General features: G+C 44.4%; 1 protein-coding gene across 13 annotated transcripts in view; it reads left to right on the top strand.

Annotated features, from left to right (window-relative positions):
* Window positions 1-17,033, top strand: part of LINGO1 (leucine rich repeat and Ig domain containing 1) — a 1,021,808-nt gene extending 1,004,775 nt beyond the window's left edge. For all 13 annotated transcript variants that reach the window (XM_061595343.1, XM_061595341.1, XM_061595342.1 and 10 more), the window contains one exon: window positions 14,788-17,033. In XM_061595343.1, the coding sequence (XP_061451327.1) occupies window positions 14,800-16,644 (1,845 nt within the window). In that variant the 5' untranslated portion in view covers window positions 14,788-14,799 and the 3' untranslated portion in view covers window positions 16,645-17,033. The remainder of the gene's footprint in view (window positions 1-14,787) is intronic.
* The last annotated feature ends 1,321 nt before the right edge of the window (window positions 17,034-18,354 follow it).

The raw sequence follows: 18,354 nt of genomic DNA, 5'->3' as shown, positions 1-18,354 counted from the left end.
TGTAGAGCATGAGGAGCAAGTGAGAAATCAAGCAGGCTGTATAGTTAGTGAGTGATTTCTGATTTTTAATTTTTACATTGTTTTATTGCAGATAGATAGATAGATATGATTGTTGTAAACCACTATGGGTTTGTTTTGGTTTTTTTGTAAATAGTGGTTTACAAATATTTTAATACAAAATAAATAAATAAGTTTAGCTTGTGCATTATTTACTATTTAGATCATCCATCCCCAACCTTCTGCTCTCCAGACATTTTGGACTACAACCCCCGTCATCTTTGACCACTGGCCATGCTGCCTGGGGCTGATGGGCACTGGAGTCTAGCGACTTCTGGAGGGCCACCAGGTTGGGGGAAGGCTGATTGAGGCAGCCTCCTAGTAAGGCATCAGCAAGAGTCAGGATCCATCTATCAGTCCAAGCAGGCAAGAAGCAAGCAGATGTCCAGGACAGATAAGGCTCGAGATCAAAGGGAGGAGCTCAAACTGAGACGAGTTGTTCAAAGGGACAAGCAAAGCCTGAGGCTATAAGGCTTTAAAGCAAGGGTGGGGGACCTCAGGCCCAGGGGTCAAATGTGGCCCTCCAGGTCTCTGTCTGGCGCTTTGGACTCTCCCCAGGCCACGCACCCCTCCCCATGCACACCTTCCTTGAGCCTGGCTAGAATGTGTCCTTGGATTCTGATCATGCCTCTTGCTGGCCTGGGTGGAGGACAGAGGGAGTGTATGAGTATGACTCAGTGTGTGACTGCACTCTTGCCCTGCCCAACATTAGCATGTGACCCCGGAAGTTTGCCTAGGAGAGAATGTGGCCCTCAAGCTGGAAAAAGGTTCCCATCCCTGCTGTATAGGGATTAGTGGATGGAGATTAGACCCTGCGGGTTAACTGATGGAATGCTCAGGCACACTCATATTGCCGCTAGATAGCATCCTTAACGCACGGAGCATAGCCTGCCAGGGACGTAGTGCAAGCAGAGCTCTTGTAGCACTGGAGTAAAGACACTGGAGCTGGATTAGTGAGAACCGTGGTTTGGGACTTATCTATGGTGGCACCTCACATTGCCCCTCCCTCACCACCACCACCTGAACGAAGACACAAGACTGATATGAAGTATAAGGGCCACCACCTTATCAGCTGACAAGATCTGCAGCAATAAGCATTAAGTCAACATAACATGTATAACTCTGGGCTGAGCACTCTGTCACTAGAGGCAACAGTTGAGAAAGCCTCGGCTTCTGTCTCCCCCAGAAAGGTCACATCTGCCAACTTGCTTGTGTGAGTCTTTCAACAACCACTTATCATAGAAGTGAGCCAAGGGGGCCGTGTCTGCTCCAACTCCCCCCTCCTGAACAGTGTCTTATGCATTATAGACACCCCAGGGCCCAAGGAGCAATCCTTTCCTGCATCCACTTGAGCTGGGTGGCAATGAGCGGTAGGTTGGGGTGCAGCCCCTTCACCTGCTAGGTGGAGAAAGGGCTGCAGCTCAATGGCAGGGCATCTGCTTTGCATGCAGAAGGCTCCAGGTTCAATCACTGACATCTCCAGGTAGGGCTGGGAAACAGGGCCAGCTCCAAAGGGTCAGACCTGGCCGAGGGCCCCTGTGGCCCAGAGGGGCCCCTGAACAGCCCCTCCTTAGTGTGTGGGGGTAGTGCTCCCCTTCCGTGATCCTTGGCAAGGTCTACTCCCGAGCCTGCCACAGTTCACAGAGATGAGGCTCCCAGCTCTCCCCGAGGTGCCCACCTGCTCCACCTACCTCTCCTCCTTTTCTGTGAATGCTCTGTGCGCTGTGTGTGCAACTGCCATCAACCAAGTTGGCAGCACAGTCTTCTCTTGATTGATGGCAGGCATGTGCACACACGCAGCGTGGTGCGCATGCATGCCATCAATGAAGATGGTGGCATGGATATCAGCCCCTTAGAGGAGCCTCTGCCGCCATCTTGGTTGATGGCAGCAACCTGCACACCCAGAGCACAGGGCATTCACAGAAAGAGAGAAGCGATAGGTGGAGCGGTCCCACATGGTCTGTAGGGGGTGCTGGGAGCAGGGGGCCCGGGGCAGGCTGGTGCCCAAGGGCCCAGTCACGCCTGGCACAGGCCCTGCTAGAAGAGATCCTAGCCTGAAATCCTGGAGAGCCACGGCCAGTCAGTGTAAACAGTACTGAGCTAGACAGACCAATGGTCTGAGTGTGTATAAATCAGCTTTCTAGGTTCCCGTGCTTCAGGGTGGTCACCAGGGTGGCCCATTAACCATTTATATGCCCACACCATCTGCCAGTTGTGACCAAATAATGACAAAACTAATGAGCCAAATCACATATAACATTCCCAGTCTGACCATTAGGGAGCAGGCAAAAAAAAGAAGAAGAAGGGAAGCTATTTATGGCCAATCGTTATATCCATCTGAAAAATTCCTACTCAGCCTCCCCAAAGGGCAATTGGTTAATCCCATACTGCAGGGATGGGTGAACATGCGTCCCTCAAAGCATTTTTTAAAGTAATAGTTGTGTGTCCAAACGGACACCCAGTGGACACAAATGGACACATAAAATGTAATGAATCAAGAACACAAATTCAGATTGGAAGCCACTGACTAGAGGTATGAAATTATAGTAAAATTGAATACCAACAGTAGAACATAAGGGCCCATTACTAGGGTTGCCATATTCCAGTTCCACAAATCCGGGCAGGCTAATCTGCATAATATGCAAATTTTGTTGTTGTTATGTGCCTCCAAGTCGACTATGACTTATGGCAACCCTATGAATCAGTGACCTCCAAGAGCATCTGTCATGAACCACCCTGTTCAGATCTTGTGAGTTCAGGTCTGTGGCTTCCTTTATGGAATCAATCCATCTCTTCTTTGGCCTTCCTCTTTTTCTACTTCCTTCTATTTTTCCAAGCATTATTATCTTTTCCAGTGAATCATGTCTTCTCATTATGTGTCCAAAGTAGGATAACCTCAGTTTCATCATTTTAGCTTCTAGTGATAGTTCTGGTTTGATTTGTTCTAACACCCAATTATTTGTCTTTTTTGCAGTCCATGGTATCTGCAAAGCTCTTCTCCAACACCACATTTCAAATGCGTTGATTTTTCTCTTATCTGCTTTTTTCACTGTCCAACTTTCACATCCATACATAGAGATCGGAAATACCATGGTCTGAATGATCCTGACTTTAGTGTTCAGTGATACATATTTACATTTGAGGACCTTTTCTAGTTCTCTCACAGCTGCCCTCCCCAGTCCTAGCCTTCTTCTGATTTCTTCACTATTGTCTCCATTTTGGTTAATGATTGTGCCAAGATATTGATAATCCTTGACTTCAATGTCCTCATTGTTAACTATAAAGTTGCATAAATCTTCTGTTATCATTACTTTAGTCTTTTTGACACTCAGCTGTAGTCCTGCTTTGTGCTTTCCTCTTTAACTTTCATCAGCATTCGTTTCAAATCATTACTGGTTTCTGCTAGTAGTATGGTATCGTCTGCATATCTTAAATTATTGATATTTTCACACCTCGTTCTTCTTTGTCCAATCCTGCTTTCCGTATAGGGTGATAAACTACACCCCTGTCTTACACCCTTTCCGATGGGGAACAAATCGGTTTCTCCATATTCTGTCCTTACCGTAGTTATTTGCATATTAATATATGGATTGTCCAGTTGTTTTGTTTTTGTGCCTAGGAATTACCACCAAAAACTGGGGAAAGATATGAGAAATCTTTTTTTTAAAAGCAACATTTTCAACCTTAAATGCCTAGACTCTAGTTTCCAACACTATGGAATATTGATTGATTAAGAGGATTTATATCCTGTCCTTCTGCTGTTAAAAACAGAGCTCAGCACAGCTTACAAATATAATAAAAACAATAAAAATACACAATCAATATAAAAACATAATAAAAACACAAAATAGCAACAAACATAAAGTAAGTCAGGGCAGCAGTATGGTTAACCTTTGCTGGTCATTGACCGAAATAAACTTATTTACATTTTTTAGTATGGTTAACCATTACATATACGATATATTTCAGAGATGTGGTGGGTGGAGAAAAACAAGAAGCCAAAATGTTAGAAAAAGGAGTCTTTCACACCACATGCTCAGTTCTAAATACTGTTGCAGCAAGTTTTACAAGTTCCTCCAGTATTCCACTGGTGCAGGCACTCAGACATTCAAAGTATCTGTATGTTTCTTAGGTTTTATAAAAGCAGAGCTTTGCTTAACTCAAAATTTCTTCTCCCTTTGATCAACCACATCTACACAGGTTCCACCTCCATACTCAAAATGAAACTGGGCCTGGAAGTGTGCAACAACCCCACACATACCTTGCTAATTAGATTACCAATGCCAGGATGTCTGTCTTATTGACTACTCTCCTGCTCCCCCCCACCCCCACCGGGCATCATGAAAGACCCAGTCCTGGGCTCAGAAAGAAAATAAATATCTGATCCTCTTCAAAGTACTCATAAGCCTCTTGTTTTAATTAAAATAATAATTATAAATTCTTGCTCTTATCACTAATGGGAGTTAATTACCTTGCATATGCTGCTGTTGCTTCTATGGCTGTAACGGAGTGAGGTTAAAGATAAGTGAAATGCAAATAGGGAAAAAACAACACAACAGGCAGTAACACTTTCCTAAATGTAATACCATACCAACCACAACAAGATTCCTATGAGTAAGACAGAAAACTCAGCATCCCACAACCAGTCAGGATTCATAACCAAAAACCCAAACTAAAAAAATCCTAGCAGACAGTCAGCCAAGGTCACAGAAATCCCCATGCAGCACAACCTGACCTGGGGACTGCAGTTAATGCAGAATGCTGCAGCATAATTGCTGACATGAGTGAGATCCTATCAGCACACAATACTTCTGCTCTGAAATCTGCATTGGTTGCTGATTTGCTACCAGGCCAAGTTCAAGCTGTGCTTTCCATGTTATGGGTGCCACATAGTACAGTACTTGTTCTGCTCTTGTAAGAAATCAGTCCTGTAAAGTGGCAGTATCTACGCTTTGGAACTCCTTGCCTACTGACATTAGGCAGACGCTTCTTTTCAGCACCTGCTAAAATCAGTTTTCTTGAGGCAAGCCTCTCCAGGCATTATTTATTTTATTTATTTCATTCCATTTCTATACCGCCCATAGCATGTGGAAGCTATTGTGTTTTTAAATCTGTTTTTAACTCATTGTTCGTTTTATTATTTTGAATGTTTTTAAGTATCTGTCCTTAACGCTTTTGCCAATAATTTTATTGTTTTAATTCTTTCTGTAAACCACTTTGAGATTTTTTACAATAAAGTGGTATATAAATGTTGTAAATAAAAATACATAAATAAATGTTGGTGTCTCTGTGGCCCTTGAGTCTCTTCCCACTTTTAGGAACCAAGGAATCTGCCTTATACTGATTCAGGCCATTTCGTACTATGATTTCTTAAATGCAACACCATACCAACCACAACAAGATTCCTATGAGTAAGGCAGAAAACTAAGCATCTCACAACCAGTCAGGATTCCTAACCAAAGACCAAAAATATGATAAATGAAGAAATATTTATATAAGCATGACTATCAAATATATTTATTATTTACACAAACTGTAAAGATATTTATAGTGCAATCCTAGATTTATTTATTCAGAAGCAAGTCCCAGTGTATTCAGTGGGGCTTACTCAAACAGGGACAGACATGCAACCTCAAGTGATAAACAACTTCATTCACACAACCCAAAATTCCGAATCATGCCACTTTATGCTGTTTTGCAACTGTTTATACTTGTTTTTATGGTTATTGGATTTTAAATGGCTTTATTTCTTGTTGTGAGCTGCCTTGCTTTCCAGCCCTACCTCACAGGGTTGTTGGAAACACTCCATACATGCACACACACACACACTGGAGATGTATAAATACATACAGCCCATATAATAGTTTATTGTCAAACCAGTTGGTCATTGCAGAAAAATCAGTATTAGTTTTAAAAAAATCAGTATTAGTTTCCTACAGAATAAAAATTGTAATACCTAAGTAAGCCCTGCCTACTTGCTTTCAAATAGGACTGGAGGGGGCAGAGAAAGAGTTAGAAAGCAAACACAATTCTTTTTTACATTCACTCCAAAGTCCCATTGATTTTCAGCATATTCATAACCATGTCTACTCAAAAGTAAGTCCTATTGAATTAAATGGGATTTACTTTGGGCATATGGGATTAGCATTGCTTTTACAAAAGCAAGTATTGGGAAGGTTTTCAAAACACTGCCCAGGATCTGACTCCTGCACACAAGAGGAAAAAAACCTGAAATGTATATACTTACCCAATTTATGAGATTTTCAGATAAACAGGGGGGGGAACCACAATTTTCTGGCATTGCAATGAGGTTTTCTAGACACTGCCTCAGGTCAACCAAATGCAAACCTGGCTTCACTGATTGGCTGCAATCCTGAACGGGCGGGGTTAAAGCTACGAAGTGCTATACAGTACTGTTTAAAGAAAGATTTAACAGTCGGGGGGTGGCTGACGTTTTTATGTATATCTTGAGAACCGGACCACCTAGAAACTTAATTTTTTTAAAAAAAATTAAAGCTAAGAATCCGGGCCACCTAAGGGGCTAAACAGGCGCTGGGTGGCATGCAAAGAACCTGGTCAAAACCCGGCTAACCGGGCAATATGGCAACCCTACCCATTACACAATAATTCTTAGGGTTCTTACAAACCACCAGTCTTTCGGGGGGGGGACTTAACAAAATCTCTCTCCCTGTGCGCTGTGATGTCTGGTCCTCTGTATGTTGATTCTCTTTTTTCATAAGAATTCTGCTACAGCAGGGCGTGGATCATAAGCAGCATTTTTAATTTTAATTTGCTTTTTAATACATGTATGTACTGGTGGGTGGGCAGGTAGTAAGAATTTTGCTAGGCTAGTAACTTGTGTAAATGCATTTGCGAGCCAGTATTCACTCCCTGTTTTGCTTTTAGTTTAAGCCACTTTTGCTTCAATCCAAATGTCAGGATAGAAAGGCTTCCACATGCAAGTCATCTGGATGAAAAAAATGGTCACCCAGTAACAATTCCTTAAAAAATGGCCCTGGCACCTCTCCAGATGTGGTTGGGCTCCTGCTCCCATCAGCCTCAGCCAGCATAGCCAATGGCCAGGGAGAATGGGAGTTGTAGTCCAACTGCATCTGGAAGGCCACTGGTTCCCATCCCTTCCATACGATATGGACAAGGTGTGTGTGTTCAAGGCCGGTCTAGGGTGGGGCTGCCCTAAATAGGTGTATTCAGCCCTTCTGCTCCATGGATGTACACTGCATCTCCTGTACTTGTACCCATGTGTCTTCATTCCCTCAGAGGAGAAGAAGATCAAAATCACTCTCTCGCGATCATTGGAGAACAGCATTCCTGGAAATCCTATCAGCTCTGAGGACAAACATTTCTTACCCATTCTGTGGGTTGCTGCAGTGCATTGGCTAAAGAAATACAATTCTACCTATATCTTGGAAGATAATAAACAGTTGTTCCAAATTTTGAATCGTACCACTTCAGATTCCATGGGGGGTGGTGATATGTGTGGAGGGGCTCTTCTGAACATCCCTTTTATTTGATAACAGTACTAAAATTGCCATAGGCATAGAATGCTGCTCATAAACTCTCCAGGAAACATGTCATAACAGTGTGCAGCATCAGGAATTTATTGGCAGGAGTGTGTAACAGTAGGATTACAAATTAAGAGACAGGCCCCTGAGGTCAGTAAGGCTGTGGATATTGCATTTAGGGAGGTCTGCATTTATGGGTCCCACTCCTTTGTGGCTGAGAAGGCTTGTGTGGGCTTTCTCATTCTGCTCCAGTTTGATGGGAGTTCTGTATTCAAACCATCTTTTACAGATTCAAGCTCGATCTCCAGGGAAATGAACAGCTTTCAGAGCTTAAAATAGGATGTAGATCTTTTTCTCCCTTAAAAAAAAGAAAGAAAACATTCCAGAGTCTGAGAAGTTAGCAGCTTGACAAACTCAGTGACTTAAGGGATTTTTGCTAGAAGTGTTCTGCATATTTCCAAAGCTCATGATCAAGGATACCTTACTTCTAAATTATTAAATATTGTTGTGTTATGGATTCTGGTGTACTTGCTGTTTCTGAGCTAACATACATTTTGATGTTATAGCCATTGCATGGAAGCCAACTTAAAACCAAATTTATATATATATATCCCACCTTTGCTCCATGGTTCTCCTCCTCCTCCGTTTTATCCTCTCAACAACCCTGTGAGGTAGGTTAGACTGTGACTGCCTCAAGGTCACTGAGCAACATCCATAGCTGAGTAGGGATTTGAACCCTGGTCTCCCATGTCCTAGTCCAGCCCTCTAACCACTACACCACACTGGCTCTCAGAATTCAATTGCTTCTTCAGTTGTACTTATCATGTTTGAGTGGTGGTGGCATTACTATACTGCCACCAATGTACCTGGCGATCTTGTTTTATTTTATTTAACAAATGTATACATCACTTCATAGCAGGAAGCCATCAAAACAGTATACAAGACAAAACCAGAATAAAACACAGAACACAAGTACTAAAAACAATAAAATCATTTCGACAAACTCAGAAAAACGCTAACACCATCTTTACAAATTCAAAAAACTATTTCTGCAGAACTAGGGTTGAGTCCAAAGTGAGTCCTACTGCGAGAAGACCCATTGAAATTAATGGGCATGATTAACTTTGGTGCACTAATTTCAATGGGTCTGCTCTGAGTAGGACTTAGTTGGACATAATCCATACAATTAATTAATATTCCATAAATGAGTGGGTTGCACCTCAGGGAAAGCCTTCTTAAACAAAAATATCTTTAGTAGGTGCCTAACAGCATGACACCACCTGTCTAATGGCAACTGGTAGTGGATTCCAGAGAGCTGGAGATACAACACTAAAAGCCCAGCTTCTAGTACAAGCTAAGTGCACCTCTGGGGCCTGTGGTACTCTCAGCAGTGCCTCATTTGAGAAGCACAGTTTCTGGGCAGGGTTACATGGGGCGAGGCAATTCTTTAGATACCCTAAGTTGTTTGGGGCTTTAAATGCTAAAAACAAAACCTTGAACTATGCTCAGTAGCACAGTGATAGCCAGTGCAGCTCCCTCAGCAGATGGTGCCGATGGAGTGCCCAGTCAACAACCTAGTGGCAGCATTCTGCAACAAATGCAGCTTCTAGGTTAAGCCCAAGGGAAGCCCCACATTGAGCGAGCTGCAGTAATCCAGTCTTGAGGTTACTAATGCCAATGCCATGTTCCCCTCCACGTCCTCTGATTCAGCCCAGTAGGGGTGGGCGACACTTGAGAAGAGGGCACTGAGAGGGAGGGGGGATGAGATAAGAGGGCAGAGCCCTTTTGAGGAAACTCTCCTGCCTCCAAATGCTCTCTTACCTACTGATGAGGCAGGAGTCTCAGGGGTTGCCTCTTCCTTGCCTGTGGAGACAGGGGGCTGTCAGAGACTGCAGAGGAGGAGAAGGAGGGATCAGGAGTGTGGCCTGCTGTGACAGAGCAAGAAGGTTCAGAGAAGGAGGTGCATCCAGCAATGTCTCCCAGGGAGAGGTGGCACATCAAGAAAAAAAGGAAACTTGTTTCGCTATGAGGAGCATCTGCCTTTAGGCCAGGAAACCCCAGTGATTGGGACTTTGTGAGTAGCTAGGCATTCTCTGCCTCATCGTAAAAGCTTGGCAGGTAGGCAGGGAAACATGATGGAACAACTTTGTAGCTCCCAAGCAGTCCTGAAACCCTTGTCCCTAATCTTGGACACCTGAATCAAACTTACTGTTGCTATCCCTTTGCCTTGTAAGAGCAGCTGGACTATCATCTGCTCTGTCCGCAACACTGAGTTTGTACCATTAGCCTGCAATAATTAACGTTCACTTTTTTACGTACAAGAAAGTCCCTCTGTTGCCATTTTGGGGCAAGAGCCGGAACAGCCAAGGCCACAGTATCCAAGTTCCCTGGGAAAAGGGGTTGACTGTGAAACCACTCTGGGAATTCTAGCTCTGTGAGGGGAATTTGTGTCTCCTAACAGCTCTCAGCACCCATAACAAACTACACTTCCCAGGATTCTTTGGAGGAAACCATTTAAATATATTGTGCAGATGGGGCCCTTGTTACTCCTGATCATCCAGAACGAGGTGGTAGAATTAGAGCCTATAGTATTTGAGACTGCAGGTTGGGGCTTGCTTCTCCCCCACCCCCACCCCTCACAGTAAACTCTCTGCATGTAGAAACATGTAATACATCTGGAGAAAAGGTGGACGTCCCCCTGCCCCGCATGTGCTAGTTTATCAGATGTAATAAAAGTCTGGTTGGTTGGCTGTAAATGGGGAACTATTTTTAGCCCAAAGGCCACATTCTCTTCTTGGCAACCTTCCAGGGGCCACATGCCAGAGGTGGGCGGAGACAGAGGCAAAAGTGGGCGGAGCAACACATGTAAATTTTACTCTTGCACAGTAGGCTAGTTTCTGCACACATGTGCACAATGCGCACTCCAGCTGCATTCGCACTGTATATTTATTCCACTTTAAACACTCATGGCTTTCCCCAAAGAATCCTGGGAAGTGCAGTTTGTGAAGGGTGCTTAGAGTAGTTAGGAGACCCTAATTTCCCTCACAGACCTGCAGTTCCCAGAGTTCTCTAGGAAGAGGGATTAATAGTTAAACCACTCAAGGAATTTAGCTCTCTGAGGGGAATAGAGGCCTCTCAGTACCCTTCACAAACTACAGTTCCCAGGATTCTTTGGGGGAAACCATGACTGTTTAAAGTGGGATAATAGTGGAATAAATGTATGGTGTGAATGTGGCCTTTGTCCTCCATCCAAGGAAGTCAGAAGGATTATCAGAGCTCAAGGAGAAATTCCAGTCAGGCAAAAACCCTCAACTAGGGTGCAAGGCAGGGCCAGTGAGGGATGGAGCCTAGAGAGAGGGGACATGGCTGGGAATGGTGTATGGGGAGCATTTCAAGGATCAGACAGAGAAGTCTGAAGGGCGGCACCTGGCCCTCAGGCCTCAGATTTTACATGGTGGAGCATTAAAACCATTGACCTCTGCTCATTGGAGTCTGACAGGCACAGTCCAGAATTCTTACCACCACAGTTTCCCACAGGGATAGCCAACATGGTAGACTCCAAATGTTGTTGGAGGCCAGTTCCCCTCAGCCTCAGCCTGCATGGCCAATGATGATACAAGTTGTAGCCCAGCACTGTCTAGAGGACACCTGGTCTACCACCCCACTCTGTGAAAGGTGTCAGTTGGTTCTTAGCTTCTTCAAGACATTTAAAGAAGGCTGCTAGGGGGAGAGGGAGGGGGGTGTCCTCCATTTTGTCAGAATAAGCTCTGCATGCAGTATAAGGCCCCTAACTGCTTCTGCTTGCTAAGCTAGGAGATGGCGTCATTCATGCATCTCAGCTCTGTAGCCAGGACTTGATTAATACAGCCTGTTCTCCTCTTAATGCATGTTTTGTTGTAGTTATGTGCCTTCAAGTCGACTATGACTTATGGCGACCCTATGAATCAGCAATCTCCAACAGCATCTGCCATGAACCACCCTGTTCAGATCTTGTAAGTTCAGGTCTATGGCTTCCTTTATGAAATCAATCCATCTCTTCTTTGGCCTTCCTCTTTTTCTACTCCCTTCTGTTTTTCTCAGCATAATTGTCTTTTCTAGTGAATCATGTCTTCTCATTATGTGTCCAAAGGAGGATAACCTCAGTTTCATCATTTTAGCTTCCAATGATAGTTCTGTTTTAATTTGGTCTAACACCCAATTATTTGTCTTTTTCACAGTCCATGGTATGTGCAAAGCTCTCCTCCAACACCACATTTCAAATGAGTTGATTTTTATCTTATCTGCTTTTTTCACTGTCCAACTTTCACATCCGTACATAGAGATCCGGAATACCATGGTCTGAATGATCCTGACTTTGGTGTTCAGTGATACATCTTTGCATTTGAGGACCTTTTCTAGTTCTCTCATAGCTGCCCTCCCCAGTCCTAGTCCTCTTCTGATTTCTTGACTATTGTCTCCATTTTGGTTAATGACTGTGCCAAGATATTGATAATCCTTGACAAGTTCTATGTCCTCGTTGTCAGCTTTAAAGTTACATAGATCTTCTGTTGTCATTACTTTAGTCTTCTTGACACTCAGCTGTAGTCCTGCTTTGTGCTTTCCTCTTTAACTTTCATCATTCGTTTTAAATCATTACTGGTTTCTGCTAGTAGTATGGTATCGTCTGCATATCTTAAATTATTGATATTTCTCCCTCCAATTTTCACACCTCCTTCTTCTTGGTCCAATCCCGCTTTCCATAGGATATGTTCTGCATATAGATTAAACAAATAGGGTGATAAAATACACCCCTGTCTCACACCCTTTCCGATGGGGAACCAATCGGTTTCTCCATGTTCTGTCCTTACAGTAGCCTCTTGTCCAGAGTATACGTTGCGCAGCAGGACAATCAGATGCTATGGCTCCCTTATTTCGTTTAAAGCATTCCATAGTTTTTCATGATCTACACAGTCAAAGGCTTTGCTGTAACCTATAAAGCACAGGGTGATTTCCTTCTGAAATTCCTTGCTCCGTTCCATTATCCAACATATGTTTGTGTTATGATCTCTGGTACCTCTTCCATTTCTAAATCCAGCTTGGAAATCTGGCATTTCTCGCTCCATATATGGTAAGAGCCTTTGTTGTAGAATCTTGAGCATTACTTCACTTGCATGGGATATTAAGGCAATAGTTTGGTAATTACTGCATTCCCTGGGATCCCCTTTCTTTGAAATTGGGATGTATATTGAACGCTTCCAGTCTGTGGGCCATTGTTTAGTTTGCCATATTTCTTGACAGATTTTTGTCAAACTTTGGACAGATTCAGTCTCAGTAGCTTGTAGCAACTCTATTGGTATGCCATCTGTTCCTGGTGATTTATTTCTTCCAAGTATTTTAAGAGCAGCATTCACCTCACATTCTAAAATTTTTGGTTCTTCATCATATGGTTCCTCTGTGAATGAATCTGTCATCTTGTCATCTCTTTTATAGAGTTCTTCAGTGTATTGCTTCCATCTTCCTTTTATTTCATCTTGGTCAGCCAGTGTGTTTCCCTGTATTCAACATCCCTAGTCATGGTTTAAATTTCCCTTTCATTTCTCTAATCTTTTGGAATAGGGCTCTTGTTCTTCCATTTTTGTTGTCCTCTTCTATTTCTATACAATAACTATTGTAGTAGTTCTCTTTGTCCCCTGTGCGCATCAGCCTCCGGGCTTCCTTTCGGCTTTGACCCAACTGCATCATTAGTCACAGCACTACTTGTACTTGTTCTTTGTTCTTCCTTAGTAGCTCGGTGAGTGCCTTCTGACCCAGGGGTCTCATCTTCCAGCACTATATTGTGTTCCATTTTGGATACTCTGTTCATAGGGGTTTTGTCGTAAGAGATATTCAGAGGTGGTTTACCACTGCCTTCCTCTAAGTTTGGATGCATCTTAGTCTGGTATCTCAGCTTTGACCATTCCGCCTTGGTCTAGACTCCTGACAGCACTGTTCTCAGCTTCTTCAGCACTCTCAAACCCCCTCACCACATTAAGGTCTGCATCCTAGAGGGGGCTTAATGCATAAGCGAAATGTAAAGCCATCCATCAGTACGCGCCAGGCCACTGCTTTGGGGACAGTGATCAGATCAGGGAGTTGTGGCAAGGAAGCAACAGTGGTGAGCTAACAACCTTCTCGCTGCTATTGGCTTTGCATTCCGGGGAGTTTCACCAGATCACCTTGACCCAGCAAAAAATATTAGCAGCAGTTTACAACCTCTTTTCTTCTCCTCATGGCCACGCAGGAAAGACTTAATTACACTGATAGATCCCCTACCTTTCTCATTAGTTCTGTGGCCTAAAAGAAACTTGTGGCTTGGAAATGAGGCTCAGTATTGGAAAGCCTGGGCTCCAGCCTGATATTTGCCGCTGAACCTCAGTGAGAGCTTGGTCAACTCTCCACCCCCTTCTGACGCGGTTCAAGGTACAGGAAAGTCAAGCATATCCATTCTTACTGATGTCATGCCAAACCCCCTTTCCCCCTCAATACACACTAAGATTTTTTCCACACCACCAATGACCCATTGTGGATGCTCACAAAAATCATGCCTGAGAACCCATTTAGCCATTTGGGGAGGGGGGAGAAGAAGCACATTGTTCAGGCCTACGGCATGTAGAGGTGTGTTTGTGTGGCTTGTTTAAATGCTTCCTGATTGTCAAAAGTCCTGTGGAAAGCTAGCATCTCAAGAACAAAGATATGCCCTGATGGGCTAGCTATCTATATGCAGGGAGCTTGTTTTTAACATTGCCTCCTTTAGACTTCTCAATCAACCCTTCCAGTCTTTTCCGTATATATCATTAAAACATGTTGCTGTTAAAAATGTTACAAAAGAGAGGTAGCGAGGCTATAGTTAATTCAAGGTGGTGTTCTACTGATGTGTCTTATCAGTGCAAGGATTTCTGCTTCTGCAACTGGATTTCCCCCCCTCCCCTCTGCACATACCCCACCCCTACCCAAATCTGCTCCAGAGGATTGGGTGAGGCGGAGAGAAGAGGGCAACAATGTACCATTGCACAAGCAGAAATCCTTGCATGGACGGAACAAGTGCCGTAGCTCAACATTGGATTCCACCTGCAGTGTTTACTATCTCTGCATTTATTGATTAGATATGACTAATGTTGCCTTTCTGCTCTTGCTGTGCATTCAATACCTTCAGTATCTTAACACCTTCCCTTCTTTCTCTTGCCTGCAGGTGAAAGATAGGATGGTGGCGGGCGAGTTGAGCATGTATAGCCCAATCCTGGCCTGCTGGCAGCCCATTCTCATCTTGATGCTGGGATCCATCCTCTCAGGCTCTGCTACGGGCTGCCCACCCCGCTGTGACTGTTCTGCCCAGGAACGCTCAGTGCTGTGTCACCGGAAGCGATACCTGAGCGTCCCTGAGGGCATCCCCACTGAGACAAAGCTCCTGGACCTGGGAAAGAACCGCATCAAGACTCTCAACCAGGATGAATTTGCCAATTTTCCTCACTTGGAGGAGTTGGAGTTAAATGAGAACATTATCACTATCATTGAGCCGGGGGCTTTCAATAACCTTTTCAACCTCAGGACTCTGGGTCTCAGGAGCAACCGGCTCAAACTCATCCCCCTTGGGGTGTTCACTGGACTCAGCAATCTTACCAAGTTGGACATTAGTGAGAACAAAATTGTGATCCTCCTGGATTATATGTTCCAGGACTTGTACAACCTCAAGTCTTTGGAGGTTGGTGACAATGACTTGGTCTATATCTCTCACCGGGCCTTTAGTGGCCTTAACAGCTTAGAGCAGCTGACTTTGGAAAAATGCAACTTGACGTCCATCCCCACAGAAGCACTCTCTCACTTGCACGGTTTGATTGTGCTGCGGTTGCGCCACCTGAACATCAATGCCATCAGGGATTACTCATTCAAGAGGCTCTACAGACTAAAGGTCCTTGAAATTTCACATTGGCCCTATCTAGATACCATGACATCCAATTGCCTGTATGGGCTCAACTTGACATCCTTGTCCATCACCCACTGCAATCTGACTTCCATCCCTTATGTTTCCTTGAGGCACTTGGTTTATCTCAGGTTCCTGAACCTGTCCTACAACCCCATTGTCACAATTGAAGGTTCCATGCTTCATGATCTACTCAGGCTTCAGGAGATACAACTGGTTGGTGGCCAGCTCACCATGGTGGAACCGTATGCTTTTCGGGGCCTGAACTATTTGCGCATCTTGAATGTTTCGGGGAACCTCCTAAATACCTTGGAAGAGTCAGCCTTCCACTCTGTGGGGAACCTGGAGACGCTTATCATAGATAACAATCCTTTGGCCTGTGACTGCCGGCTTCTCTGGATTTTCCGCCGTCGCTGGAGGCTAAATTTCAACAAGCGGCAGCCTGCCTGTGCAACTCCTGAATTTGTCCAGGGAAAAGAGTTCAAGGACTTCTCTGAGGCGCTCCTCCCCAACTACTTCATCTGCCGCCGGTCCAGGATAAGGGACCGCAAACCCCAACAGATTTTTGTGGATGAGGGCCACACGGTACAGTTCATCTGCCGTGCGGATGGAGACCCACCTCCCACCATCATGTGGCTCTCGCCAAGGAAGCACCTCATCTCTACCAAAACCAATGGGAGGCTCACCGTCTTCCCTGATGGTACTCTGGAGGTGCGCTATGCCCAGATCCAGGACAATGGCACCTACCTATGCATTGCCAGCAATGCCGGCGGCAACGATACCATGCTGGCACACCTGCACGTCCGCAGCTACTCCCCAGACTGGCCCCACCAACCCAACAAGACCTTTGCTTTCATCTCCAACCAGCCCAATGAGAGTGACGCCAACAGCACGCGCGCCACTGTGCCTTTCCCCTTTGACATCAAGACCCTGATCATTGCCACCACAATGGGGTTCATCTCCTTCCTGGGGGTAGTGCTCTTCTGCCTAGTTCTCCTCTTCCTCTGGAGCAGGGGCAAAGGCAACACCAAGCACAACATTGAAATTGAGTATGTCCCGCGCAAATCCGATGCAGGCATCAGTGCTGCCGCTGATGCACCGCGCAAGTTCAACATGAAAATGATCTGAGGAGAGGGGGAAAACAATCAATAAACTCAATAATGAGGGGTGTTTTTAAAAAAATAATAAAGAGAAACAGCGCAACAAACATACCAACATCTCTTCTCTCCACCCAGCTCCCCTCCCTCCCTCCTTCTGCCCCCCAGAATCCTGCATCACTTCCTCCTCGACCTCTTTGTGAAAATGTTCTGCTGATGTCTCCAGAACTTCCCGTGTTTGTAGGACATATTCTGACAGACTCCGGTGTCAATCCTAACAATGACAGGAAATTTAACAAAAATTCAAAACAGCAATCAATAATTTTTAAAAAAGTTACGAACTTCCTCTGTAACTTTTGATTTCAATAATTAATGGATTTTTATGAAAACTTGAAATAATAAAAAAACATATTTCCTATAGATAGCTGGAATGCAAAATCTTGACTTCTTATCTGTCCAACTTCCTTTTCTGGCTCTTGATTGCTTCTTTTTTTTAATGCTTCTCTATGGAAGGCCATAGACTCTGATTGTCTCAGGCACAAAGGGGATTGGCCTGATGTAACAACCGGGAGGGGGGGCTGGATGCAAAAAAGAACAGGGCTCATACACCTTTAATAGTAGTGTAGGAGAGAGGTTTCTGTGTTACTATTAAAGTTGTGTGAGCCTTGTCCTCTTTTTCACCTTGCCACCTTAGTAGCAAATGAGGCTGCTTTCCCAGGGTACTTAGAAAATTGGCCTTTCTTCTCCCATGAGCCTTGATCTTTCTACTGTGTCTCACCCCACTGAGCTCCTTGAGGGGCTTATTCTGGCTGAATGTGGAACTCCAAGAAGGGGGTGGTAGACCACTGTGATAATATTTTGGGCTGTGCCACCTCTGGCTGCAGGTGGAGACATCCTATTTTTAAATCCTCCCTCAAGTTAAAAAAAAAAATCCCCATTCAGAGGTGGGGAACCTGTGACCCTCCAGATATTATTGGACTACAGCTCCCATCAGCCCAAGTCAGCATGGCCAGTGGTCAGGGATGATGGGAGTTGTAGTCCAAGAGGATCTGAAAGGCCACAGATTCCCCACCACTATCACATCATGATGAGAGCCACACTGAACCTTTGTCCCTGGTGTGCTAGTTTCATGTGTATAGAACGTTTCTTTAGAGAGCATTCAGATCTATGACACACAAAACACACACACCCATTTGCAGCTTGAAGTGGTGCAGTCTAGAGTTCTACTACATCCTTCTCCTGTGCAGAATGGTTCCTTCCTCCTTTCTTAAAGAAACCTCCAGGTGTAGAATGGCTTTCTGTCCAACTTTCTCAGACTCCACTGGCTCAGCGTAAAGCTGTTAGAGGGGGAGCAACCCGACTCAGATTCCAGCTGATGCCCACTGAATATCTGTCGGTAGATACACACAAAAAAATTAGAAGACCGTTTGTGCATATGTGTTTCAGGGCAAATCAAAGGCATGGAGCATTATATCTTATATTGCACCCTATACAACTCACCAAGGACCAAGTTCTTCCTTCCCTTTCAGACCTTATTAGAAGGCCAGCCAGATGAATTTAAGATAAGATGGCTGCTGGCAGACAAAGACAAATTTGTTACCTATAGGGCCCTGTTCGCGTTAGCCGCAGCGAAGATCAGAATGACCTTAAAACACACTAGCCCCATCAGTAAAGGGGGGACCACTTGAGTATACTTCTAAATCAAATAAATAAATAAATGAAGCAATTTTTATGTTATAAT

This window comes from Rhineura floridana, chromosome 14, assembly GCF_030035675.1.
Source record: "Rhineura floridana isolate rRhiFlo1 chromosome 14, rRhiFlo1.hap2, whole genome shotgun sequence".
In the NCBI taxonomy this organism is placed as follows: domain Eukaryota; kingdom Metazoa; phylum Chordata; class Lepidosauria; order Squamata; family Rhineuridae; genus Rhineura; species Rhineura floridana.
The sequence above is the reverse complement of the archived record's forward strand: the minus strand, read 5'-3'. Positions and strand labels throughout refer to the sequence as shown.